Raw genomic sequence first — 12718 nt, 5'->3', positions numbered from 1 at the left:
TAAGATTCCCAATAATATCATTTCATGAGAATATTTTTTACGCCATGAAAGAAATGCCCTTATAATAATTACAAATTATAATGATCATGGACTTATAATATTTAGTGTTTTTTTTTTATTAAAAATCTATTTATTAGTAACAAAGTTTGAAAAAAAAAAATCACTAGGATAAGTGGAAAAATTGTATTTATTTAGAAAAATCCCCTATACTAGCCATAGATGAACCCAAGCGAGGTCTACCTCCTACCCTTTCTTCATCTGACCAAATTACATTAAAATCCCCTATAACAACCCAAGCCACATCAAAACTCAATAGCCCCTGAAGTTGTACCCATAAATTTCTTCTCTCAATATGATGACATTTAGTATATACAAAAGTAAGAAGCAAAGAACCTCTATCCTCTGTTAATAAAACTATCACACATTGATTTGAGGCACCCACCCAATCCACTTGAACATCATCTTTCCAAAACAGCCAAATCTTCCCACCTTCCTCTATATTAGAGTAAAAGTTAGTAAATTGTAAATACACCGCCCACCTTCTTATCTTTTCTATATCTTGAAAAGGTTTCAAAACTAACAAAATCGAAACTTTCTGATCTTTCACAATTTGTTTCAATCTTCTCTTTGACGTGCCCAACCCTCTTATATTCCAAAACAAAATTTTGTACATCATAGGTTCAACTTTTGAAGCACTGCCTTAGCCCTATTAGACTTTCTCACTTGACCATCATCTTTATTTCTTCCTTCCGACTCACCCACTGTCACATTACCTGGATCAGAGTGATATTCTTTTTAAGTATCAATGCAAACCTCCATATCTCCCTCAGACAACACATCATAATTATCCCTACACACGACACCCTCCACATTCCCCTCTCTCTCATCCACCTCCTCCACCAAAATCACCTCCCCATCCTTGTCCTTTTCAACTTTTCCCCTCCCCCCTTCATACACAACTTCGATTTCCTAGGTAGACCTAGAACAACCTCCCAGTTCTACCTGCACCCCTACCACCCCCGACTTCTGGTCTTGACAACGATCGGCTTTCTCTCCACTATTTTTCTCTACCAAATTAACTTCATCCACTTTTTAAGAGCTCACATTATTAACCTCATTCAAATTTTCCTTATTTTTATCAATCCCATTCGACGAACCACTCACGTTTCCATCCTTCTTCTCCTCCACCCTCTGATCCTGAATCTTCAAAATAGGTTCTTCCTCTTCAACTATCATATTCTCTTTTCTACCCACTTCTTTCCAAATCATCTCATCTCCCTCCTTTCTCATACCTACCTTCCTTTTATCCCTAGGCTTAACTCCAAATCGGTATACTACTTCAGTGTGACCTTGCCTACAACATTTATTACAATAGAAACCTCTCTTCTCATATATTACCCTTTGCCAATTCTGTTTTTGTCCTACCACCAATGGAAAACCCTCAACAGGATCCTTCTGTAAGTCCACTTCAACACATAATCTCGCACCAGTGGCTCGTGTTCTATATAATGTGGCATTATCCGTCTCCAGGAATCTACCAAATCTAGTGGCCAAACTCTGCAAATAGTCCATTCTATATAAATGTAAAGGCTGACCTGGTAGGAAAATCCACTGAGGTGTAATCGATGGCTCTTTGTTTACATCAAAATCCACAGACCAGTTAAAAAGCCAAAATTGGCACCTTGCCACCCATCTTCCTTTTCGTGCCCATGCATGAATGTAATCTTTTTCATTTACCAAATGCAAAAAAACATGATAGTTGTCCATAAAACTTATCATTGGGATTGCAGAGAGACCCTAGGATTGGATAATATGCCTCTGAAGGACATCAATAGACGGCTTTGCGGAAAGAAATTTAAGCACCAACACAAACTTCAGATCCTCAACAACTTTTTCCATCTCCACATCCGAGAAAAAAAAAACCTAATTCCCCATTAATTAGTTTCGATTTTCTCAATGGGATTTTAAATTTTGAAGATGGAATTGGTCTCTTCAAGGCTTTCGCAAATGATTTTACCCCAGCGAAACCTTCCCCCTTTTCGACCTTATTATCCCCCGAACTACTCCCCGCAACCCGTAAATTAGCGTCAACACCTCCCCTCAATCCTCTGGTAACAGCGACCGTAGACGGCGCGGTCATGTCTATCAGCTACCTTTTTTCATATTGAAATCCAAAAACCAAAACAAAATAAAATAAAAAATAAAAAATAATCAATAAAAACCCAACCTGCGGTAGACCTACGTCTTCCGTCACCGTATGTCGCCAAAATAGATTCGCCGTCACCACTTCATCGTTGTCTCCGTCAGATTCTTGCAGCCCAACTCGCTGCCAACTCTGGAGACGAAGCCGCTGCTGCTCTCCGACGAGTACCGCTGCCATTGCAACCTGCGGGGGAGATGGCGACACAAAGAATGAGTTCTTCGAAGCAGCGGAGATGGCGGTGCTGGCGAAGACCTCCTCCTTTCCTTTGGAACTGCACGAGATTCAGTCCCAACTCCACCCCTAGCCGCCAATAGCCGACGGTGACTCCCCACGCCTTTAGGGGCAATGAAACAGCCTCGCTGAAGTCAAAGCTCCAACGCCGTCGTCGTCGTCTCTCATTGCAACGGCGACAAGAGTTTCACCAAAAACCTCTTGGGAAGAGTTTAAGAAACCCCCAAATTCCGTCTGGGGCAAGCGTGCAAAGAAGCCGGAGAAGGAGACCCAAAACGTCGTCAGGGGCGACGGAAGAGCAGGACGCCGTCATCACAGAACTATGCCAACTTCGTCGTCGTCCTCACTCGCGACGACCATCTGGGGTGAGCGTGCAAAGAAGCCGGAGAAGGGACCCAAAACGTCATCAGGGGCAGAACAACAAGGCTCTCCCAACGCCGTCGTCAACTCCGTCATCATCTTCCCTCGCGACGGCGGCTAAGGTTTCACAACGAAACTCTACAAACTCGGCAACCTCACCTTAGTTAATTTGTATAAGTATGTATTCTTAGTAGTTTTTGTGTCACAAAAATGTAATTATTCTTCATATATTTATTAAACACATGTCACAATTATAGCAGTCATCTTCTATCGGCCCAGGCCTGACCAAAAATACTAAGAATCTCGCCTAAGTGCTCGACCAAAAAGATCTTGAAGGGCGACCAAGTCGAGATTCTGAGATATCCTAAAGGACGAGATCCTGATAGGCTCGACCATCATCTCGACCAGATGGTGCAACTTGGTCGAGGATGCTGAAGTTCAAGATTTCTGATTTCCCGCGAGGCTCAATTAGGTTGCGACCATGGGGAACAGGGGTGCTACTAGGTCGACGGCGAGGATCTTCTGTGCGAGATTTCGGCAGAACTTTCTTATTTCGAAAGTTATAATCTTGTAAAACCTAAGATATATATTTCTAATGTTCGTCTATGTGTGTAGAGCGGCATAGAGTGGTGTAGTAGCATGGAGAGAGTGTGAAACTCTTGTGTGCACGATCCAAATGTGTTTGCTTTGGTGTTTAGGGTGTGTGCACATTGTTTCTTCCTTGTTGAGAGTGAGAGAAACTGTAATTGCTGCACTCTGTATACTTTCCTGATAATAGTGAAATCCCCGCAACTCCGTGGATGTAGGCAAAATTACCGAATCACGTAAATATTGTCTTGTGCGTGCATGTGAATATTTTCTTTGGCATGTGCTTGTCTCCATCTTGTTTCTCACATGTTTTGTTTTGGAAATTTTCCATGTATTTGTTTATTCCCCTTTCAATTAATACTCTCATGTTCAACCAAACATTAATATGAAAATACTGTATACGTTCATAAGAATCTTATAATATGAATCAAACAAAAATATTTTTATAAGACAAGAATCTTATTTACAGGAATAAGATTCCCAAAAATATCATTTCATGAGAATATTTTTTGAGCCGTGAAAGAAATGCCCTTATAATAATTACAAATTATAATGATCATGGACTTATAATATTGAGTGTTTTTTTTACTAAAAATCTATTTATTAGGAACAAAGTTTGAAAAAAAAAAATCACTAGGATAAGTGGCAAAATTGTATTTATTTAGAAAAATTAACTAATTTCAATATTGGGATGTCCTATTACCTCTCCGATTTGGAAAAAAAAATTGGAATTATTTTAAATCTCTTCCTTTAGATTATAGTTTGATACACAAAAACAAATTATCTGGAATTATTTGGTTGTCTTCCAGTTAGGTGTTTTATATTTGAGTAGCCTAAGATTTCGTTTGGGATACGGAAAATATTAGGAAAAGGAAAGAAAAAAAATTTAAAAAAAAAATACACTTTCATGTTTGGTTATTAAGAAAAGTAAGAAAAAAAATAAACATAAATATAAATATTTATATATGAAATCTATGAACCAAATTTTGATTTTGCATATAATTAATTTCTTAATTTTTTATTATATTAAAATAATTTTTTTTATAGTATTTAATAGAGAAGGAAAATAAATATATATATCAAATTTATGAACAAATTTTTGATTTTGCATATTATTAATATTTAATTTTTCTTAATTTATAGTTACATTAAAATAAATTTTCTTTTTTGATAGTATTTAATAGAGAAGTAAATAAGAGAAAATCAAGTAAAATTGTTAATCTCAAACGGACCCCAGGAGTTTTGCTCACTTCACCGCTCCTTGTTTTAGACTTAATTATGTTGGATGAGTTTTGCCCACTTCACCACTCCTTGTTTCAGACTTAAATATGTTGGTAATTGGTTGCTTCAATGTGCTCTTTTATTGGAGGAAAAAAAATCTTTTCAAGAACCTGGCGAACTCCATCCATGGCCTCAAAAGTCTTCAAAAGCAATGCGTGTGAATGAGTTGTGTGTGAATGTGAACCAATGGGCCTCCAAAGAAAAGAAAATAGAAGTAGTGTTTCTGTGAAGGGATTTGCTAATAATGGGTGTGGGGGGAGACTCAGACAGCTCTTCATCCATCATGCATATATACGATAGATCACAATTAGAGTTGTGAGTGAATGTCATTCGTTTTCTGGTGGCAGCCCCTGAGAGAGTTCAGGTGTCAGCATGCAGTTGGGGATTCGTCATCTGATGGGAGAGGCCACTTGTGCAATATTTAAGTTAAGCCAGCCCACAGCCCACGCAGTGTGTTCATAGAGTCGGCATAACTAAGCTCACCACAGCCGATCAGGCTATTCCCAGCTTCAACAGGCTGATTTCCTGTTCTAGCTTTGTTGAAATTTGGAATTTAAATTTGTATGAATTTTAATGGAAAAATATATAATTTATATTTCGTATAAATTCACATAAATCTGCATTTAAGATTTGAAATTTATGCTTTCAACACAACCTAAACTAGGTCTTCTTTTGATTCTGAATTAATTTCCTAAAATGAGAATTGAGTTGGGGACAATGCCAAGAAAAAATGACTTTGGAACAATAGGAGTAGAAATGAGTTTGGTTTCGAGATATCGTGACTGGAGTACTCATGAGAGAGATGGGAAAATAGTTTTTTATGTCTAAAAAAAATTAATATATTGCACTTTTAATGCAGGGACACAAATTAAAAAAAAAAAATCGTTATTTATAACCTCATGATCTTGAATCCTAATGAAGTGATTTAAACCCATAAATGGGAGTGAATTACCATCCCCAGAGACTAGACTGGAATTTACTTTCTCCAACTCTATCCCATTCCCAATTCCAAACGCGGCCTTACTTTATTTCAAATGTGGAAAAGAGCTACCCTCCCTCATATGGATGAGTTTGCCACTTGAAGATCTTTACTCTTCATGCCAAGGGTGGAAGTGGTACTGTCATATTCTGTGTGGTGCTGCTGCTTAGGATTAGCGTAGTAAAGTCACATCTATGTATAGATGACATTTTTGTTTTTATATTCTGTCTAGAAGGTCCCTTACTCAAGCATTGGGAATAAAGGATGTCCCCTAAATCACATTATAAATCACGTTCAGCGAAGAGAAGGGAAACATAAACTTAAGCAGTCCAATCTTGACATGTCCTTGCTGCTTAAACTGACATGATCTACAGCTTATGTGCTCAATAGTCTCTCTCCAAGAACTGACCGTTTAGCCATTGTGTTTAAACATCTCAAAATCTCCCCCCATCCTTCCCTTCTTTTCTCACCAAATCTCTTGCTTCCAGTTGCAGGAACTGAACCACACAAAAGCTGAAAACAAGCATATATATGTCAGCATGAGGAAGATATATAGTGAAAGAGAGAGATGAAAGTATAACACAGAGTAAGTACCTCACAGCCTGTAGTTAAGCCATCTCACAGCACTAATTTTTACAGAGAAATTTAGGCATGGAATTTAATAAACTTGTGAGCCCAAAGCATGAAATTCCCTTTGAAACAAAGTATGCTTACCCCCAATGCCAGTCCCGCTGTCGCCCATTTGCAGCGGTGAAGAACACATTCTTAGTCATTCTATTTTTCATGATCTTTTCTTCTGCAGGTGAGGTTTTTCATGATCTTCTCTAGTCAAGAACTGCACTTTCTTCTTCTTCTGTATTCTGAGTCTTTCCGACTGTTCATGACCATATTCAATAATCTGTTTATTTGGTATTGCACTTGCTTTTGTGATTTTTAGCGGCTTATGATCCCTTGGATCCCACTGGAAATGTAACCATCAGATGGGATATAATGTCTTGGACTACAGATGGCTATTTGGTAAGCACCATTACAAGTTTCAATTGGTTTTAATTTGCTCTCATCCAATGCCAACACATTGTGAAAACAATGTAAAGAGGGAAACACCACTGAAATCCCAATTCAATTTTCTGCATTTCGACAAACAGTTTGTTGCTTACCGAATTCCTCGCAGGCTGCAGTGAGCATTTTCAATTTCCAAACGTATCGGCGCATCTTAAGCCCTGGATGGACTCTGGGGTGGCGATGGGCTAAGAAAGAAATCATATGGACAGTGGTGGGAGCTCAGGCTGCAGAGCAAGGAGACTGCTCCAAGTTCAAGGCAAACATTCCACATTGTTGCAAGAGGAGTCCTCAAGTTGTTGATTTGACCCCTGGAGCTCCTTACAACCAGCAGTATACCAATTGCTGCAAGGGCGGCGTGTTGGCGTCGTGGGGGCAGGATCCCTCTGCTGCAGTCTCAGCCTTCCAGATGGGTGTTGGTGTTGCCGGAACTTCGAATAAAACAGTGAAACTGCCCAAGAATTTCACCCTGCTCGGTCCGGGAGCAGGCTACAGTTGTGGCCCTGCAAGGAAAGTGCCTGCCTCGGCCTTCCTCACGGTCGATCGCAGGCGAAGAACTCAAGCACTGAGTGAGTTTCTTCTTCATCAATTCCCATGTTTATGAATTATCTGATTGACTTGAGTGTGCTTTGGAGGAGCTGTTTATGCTTTTCATCTTCTGTTTGTTCTACTTCTGTTGGTCTTTCCAAAACAAAAATACTTCAAAGAAATATAAAGGGAGGAATTCTCTCATTGAGAAACAAAAAAAAAAAATTTAAAAGCAAAGAAACATGTTTTTGCTTTCAATTTTCTGTTTTACAAAACAAGAAACCAGGATAAGTTCCAATACCTGATCATATCCAAGAACACCGCTAGCTTGTATGCCATGTATATATTATCAAATTAAGTTTCCGCAGGGTGAAGCCTTTCTGTGTATGCAGTGACATGGAACGTGACGTGCACTTATTCGCAGTTTCTGGCATCAAAGAACCCAACCTGCTGTGTCTCCTTGTCATCTTTCTACAACAACACGGTCACTCCTTGCCCAACTTGCTCTTGTGGTTGCCAAAATAATAACAGCTGTGTCACGTAAGCCTTCCAATATTGAGTTTCAATTTGAAAACTTGTTGGATGCGCCATGTCATCATGAGCTGATGTGTCAAGAGAAGGTTGAGGCTTCCTTGTGAAAAATTATTTGGTAGATTATGTTTATCATGTCACTAACTCAATAAAGCCGTGACAATTTGTATACACATAAGTAAACCATGATTAACACTTTTTTCAAAATGAATTTTAAAAAATCCATGAATTGTCGCCTGTTTATTGGGTTAATATATGGATGACATGGTAGACTAGTTTACTTAATAATCTCTCCCTGCTCGGACCTTGCCCGTGCCTTCTCCCATTGTGTCATGTCATTCCGCAATCATCATAATCTGTATTGAATATTCCATTCTTTTAATTTTTGCTTACTATTATGAATGCTTGTAGTTGTCAATATAAATGTACAAAGCTGCTTGTAGGGTTTGTTCAGTTATTATTAGGGTTTTTATTCTAATGTTTTAAAGAATTATAAAAATAAGACTGTACTTCTTAGTTTTTAAACATTTTTTTATAATTTTTGAAAATTTAAAACCAAAAATTAGAAAATATTTTCCACAAACAAAACTACCCTAACTTGCTTGGTGAACTTTCAGGAGTGACTCAAAATTATTGGATCCAGTGACAAGGAACAATACGGGGAAGGATAGGGATAACGCACCTGTACTGTTACAATGCACACGACATATGTGTCCAATACGAGTGCATTGGCACATAAAGTCCAACTACAAGGACTACTGGCGAGCAAAGCTGGCCATCACTAACTTTAACTATGGGATGAACTACACAGATTGGACGTTGGTGGTGCAGCATCCCAACCTCAGCAACATCACCCAGGTGTTTAGCTTTGAATACAAGCCCCTCATTCCCTACCAATCCGTTAGTGAGTATTTCTTCATACCAACTTGAAATGCTAGCTTTTGATGTGCACTTCCACACAAGTAAACACTATGTTTATAGGGTTTTGTGGTTATGAAATTTTTAACCTCATGTTTAGTAGTTAGGAGTTCAGACCTTCAATTTGAATAAAATGTAAGACAAAAAAGTGATTCAAAATTTCATTTAAATCTGTAAAAATCCATATTCAGAACTTGAAATCCATTTTGCTAAACACAACATAAGAGAATTGATAAATAAATAAGATTACTCATTACCTTCGAGCTTAGGTTTGCTTATCATATTCATATAGAAAAGGAGATTCACTTGAAGCCTATCCCTCACCCACGATTGGAGCCCCTCCTTACGTAAAATATACAAAGAAATTGTTAGGTTAGACTATCTACATCACATTTTAAATAACTAACTAAATTCTTGAATTTTGGATATTTTCACTTGGTGATTATTATTTCTATTGAACTCTTTCGAGAGTAATAAAAAACCAAAGATTTGATTGGTAATCTCTAAGTGTGGCATGGTCAGGCAGTGTAACATAGTAATTTCTCAAAAGATGCAAAAGTTACCAATTGTGCAATATGGTATTTTATGCTAGGATATATACCATGTTTGTATTGTTATACAAGGGTGTTGATTAATTTTTCAAACACCTTTTAAATGATAAGTGAACAATAATAAGAGGATGGAAAAAGTAGGATCCTACCCTCTCAAACATGCAATTTACCCATGTAAGTTAGGGGTAAAAAGATAGAAACGTAACAAAATATAAATTGTAGAATGAGAGAGAAAGGAGGGAGATAATCAAAAATATATTAGAAGAGATAAAAAAGGAAAAAAGGGAAAAAGAGAAAGAGAGAGTTGTAGAGAATTAAAGAAGAATAGGAGAAAAATAAGCAAATAGATAAATTAGCGCGAGAGTGTCCAAAGATAAGTCTCTTTCTTGAGTTATATGGTCTTTTTTTTTTATTATTACATAGGAACTCCAACCACCAACAAACCCTTCAGACCCCCTGGTGCAGCACCAAACCAACGGATTAGCATCCTCCCCCTAGGTCTCGCTGATCAGGTAAAGTCCGAAATGCGGACACGGCTTCCGTGCATCAATTGGAAACCTTAGGCACATAGACTCTGGCTAAGCCCCCAGCTTCTTACTCTATGCCTTACCAACCAACTGGCCAACCTTTGGGGGTGCACAAAGACTGTTGCATTGTTATCTAAAGGTCGTGAAATTTCCGGTTAAACTACAAGCAACGCACAAGCTATATAATCAAGGATTAAAACCCTCACCCAAATAGTTTTCACTGACAGTAAAATAGAAATTTTCATGACTTTTATGGACATAAACACAATATTAAACCTCGTAAAAACTGCAATTTCTCGCTTTTCTTCTAGTTTTCTTTCGATGTGTTGCATTTGTATGCATAATTTCCAGACATATTCACAACACTAGACATTTTAGGATTGATGGTAATTAGTCATATATTATAAGGCGAAACAATAACATGTCTTAGTTAAGTTCAAACTCTTCTCACCCCCACTTCTCAAATACCCACTCCCCACAATCCTATGCTTTTGGAGTTGTTTTCATTTCAAATAAAAAAAACTTATACTCGCAGATGACACGGCGATGTTCTATGGATTGAAGTTCTATAATGACCTATTAATGGAAGCTGGACCTGGCGGAAATGTGCAGTCAGAGGTGCTTTTTCTAAAGAACAAGGAAACATTCACCCTGAAGCAAGGATGGGCTTTTCCCCGGAAAGTTTACTTTAATGGCGATGAGTGCATGCTGCCGCCGCCGGAGACATACCCTCATTTACCCAATTTTGCCTATCCAAACCCAAATCCAATCTCATTTTTGACAATATTTTCTATGTTTTTTATGATATCCTCCATTTTTTGATCAATCTCCTATTGGGGATGATGAAAGTTCCCAAAAAATAAAGCAAGTTGGTTCTACATGCATCTACAAGAAAAGAAACAATACTGGCAAGTGAAGATGCAGTAGAGGTATGATTGACATGATATTAATGAAGTTGAATGAGTTAAGTAGATTAAAACTATAGGTGACAACTATAGGAGATACTGTATGATTTATGATTATTCCGCTACCCCCAACGTGGTATATGAGAAGGAAAAACTATTCCTCAAATTTCACCATGGGAATGCCTATATCTTTTTTATACAGTTTTTGGATGAAATAATAAGGAATAAACAAAGGACGGTTATCATCTATATCAAAAGAAACCTATGAGATGCATGAGATATGTTTATCTAATGTAATATTTATCTTGTAGCATGTCTATAATTATAATAAATAATATGTTAAAATGAGAATAAATTCATTTTAAAAATTAAAATATTTAAAATGCATGCCAAATTTTTTACAATATCTTCCTTATATATTGGACAATCTAATTTTCATATGACCTGCAACATTAATATGTAAAATCCTTATAATTGAACACAAAAATCCATCACAAGATTCAAAAAACATCTATCACAAAAGAAAATTGTTAATATTAATAATTAGTTTAAAATTGCATAAGACAGATCTCAACTGAGTAAAAATGAATAAAACAAAAGGCATTGATAAAAAAATGCCACATTTCAACATAGTCAACCAAAATTATCTCTATTCCTTCATTTTTTCTTCATCTACTTCTACTTTTGTAAAAGTTACTTGAAAATATGTACTAGTCCACATTATGATTAAAATCAAACTATCAAGGCATGTATATGAATGTCGAATATTATAAATGTATATATGTGACGCTAGGATTTTGCACAACCTAGAAATGTCTCAAATAATACATGCGAATTGGTCCAATCAATAGTAGTAACAAAAGACATGGTATGAATATTAAACGGATTTGTAGGTAGAGGATTGCTAATGAACATGAATGGCTTCCACTTCAACAATTCTAAGTGTTCAAACAAAAAATTAAGATATCCTACATCATTTTCACTAAAGTATTTACAATCCATATGTAAGTGGGTCAATTATATTTTATTATAGAACTTCTACTACCATGTCTGTAGACACCATGAAAATAAAATAATAAAAGAAATTGGGATAAAGAGGTTTTGGCTGAGAGAGGAGAAAATCGGCGACAATTTTCTAGAGTGAAAAGAAAATCGTCAACGGTTCTGGGATTTTACCACATGCTGGTAACAGGTAAATGGTAAAATAGACTAGGTTAATAGAAAATCGGTGATGGATTTCTGAGAGTCAAAGAAAACCGTTGATGGTTTTCTCTGCAATGAGCTTGATAAGGGATCCCGCGAGTAATTTTCCTTATAACAAAACAAAACCTATCTCTCTCTTTCCCAAACCCACGACTCTCTCTACGATTCCGCTCCGATCATAGTCTGAATCAACAATCAGGAACCACCATGAGGTTCCTGGGAAGATTCTCTACAACTTAGGCGGAGCAGATTTTCAGTTTGGAGTTCCGGGGCACCATCCCAAAACCAGGTTAGGTGGGGTATTTTAGAGTTTTAAAGTTAATTTGGAATATATAAAGTTTAGGGAATATTAAATATTAATATTGTGGAGGTTGCGTTGAATAATTTGGGGGAAAATGAATTTTAGGCCTTTGAGCTATGAATGCTGAGGAGCGTATGATTTAGGGTGTTAGTGGACCTCTTAGTAAACCAGGTAAGGTGAATAAATTATAGTAGCCTTGTCTGAAAATTATTGGTTGAGAAATATGAAAAATGGAATATGATATTTTACTTGAAATTTATTATGATATGAATATCAGATGAAAATTGTGTGGCATATGATTTATACTGAAATGTATTTGAAATTGGATTAAATGATTTGCATTAAGAATTATTAGATTATGGAATGTTATTGAAATATGAAATACTGAAAGGAGAAAGATGATGAAAAGGGTACTGAAAAGTACCTTCTGAGAAATGGTGAAATATAAAATGTGAAAATATTTTATTGAGGAATGTTGAATAATGTGAAATGAAATACGTATATGTTATTCTAAGATGAAATGAATATTGAATTAATGAAATATCATTGAAAT

At 36.8% G+C, this 12718-nt stretch overlaps 1 protein-coding gene and 1 long non-coding RNA gene across 3 annotated transcripts; one reads left to right on the top strand and one right to left on the bottom strand.

Moving 5' to 3' along the window:
- Nucleotides 1-3389: 3389 nt before the first annotated feature.
- Nucleotides 3390-10632, top strand: LOC131146897 (COBRA-like protein 4). 2 transcript variants are annotated; one of them, XM_058096739.1, is made up of 6 exons: nucleotides 3390-3405; nucleotides 6580-6659; nucleotides 6814-7270; nucleotides 7622-7769; nucleotides 8378-8664; nucleotides 10292-10632. In XM_058096739.1, the coding sequence occupies exons 1-6, from the start codon at nucleotides 3390-3392 to the stop codon at nucleotides 10576-10578; spliced, it is 1275 nt and encodes a 424-aa protein (XP_057952722.1). In that variant the 3' UTR covers nucleotides 10579-10632. The 2 variants fall into 2 exon arrangements, with proteins under 2 accessions (XP_057952722.1, XP_057952721.1); XM_058096738.1 differs by lacking the exon at nucleotides 3390-3405 and adding an exon at nucleotides 6250-6444.
- LOC131146898 (uncharacterized) lies at nucleotides 5529-7733 on the bottom strand. Its single transcript, XR_009134486.1, has 2 exons — nucleotides 7531-7733; nucleotides 5529-7382 (listed from the first exon to the last, which is right to left on the bottom strand). It is a non-coding gene; the product is annotated as an uncharacterized LOC131146898 (long non-coding RNA).
- Nucleotides 10633-12718: the final 2086 nt, after the last annotated feature.

The sequence above is a fragment of the Malania oleifera genome, chromosome 13 (genome assembly GCF_029873635.1).
Source record: "Malania oleifera isolate guangnan ecotype guangnan chromosome 13, ASM2987363v1, whole genome shotgun sequence".
NCBI classification, from domain to species: domain Eukaryota; kingdom Viridiplantae; phylum Streptophyta; class Magnoliopsida; order Santalales; family Ximeniaceae; genus Malania; species Malania oleifera.
This window is presented reverse-complemented; position numbering and strand designations above follow the sequence as displayed.

Excerpts from the sequence above, each read along its gene's own strand:
- LOC131146897 (XM_058096738.1), top strand. The coding sequence starts at position 6,294 with ATGGAATTTAATAAACTTGTGAGCCCAAAGCATGAAATTCCCTTTGAA. Across the intron at positions 6,445-6,579 it reads CATGATCTTTTCTTCTGCAG|CGGCTTATGATCCCTTGGAT; the intron begins GTGAGGTTTTTC and ends TGTGATTTTTAG. Across the intron at positions 7,271-7,621 it reads GCGAAGAACTCAAGCACTGA|TGACATGGAACGTGACGTGC; the intron begins GTGAGTTTCTTC and ends CTGTGTATGCAG.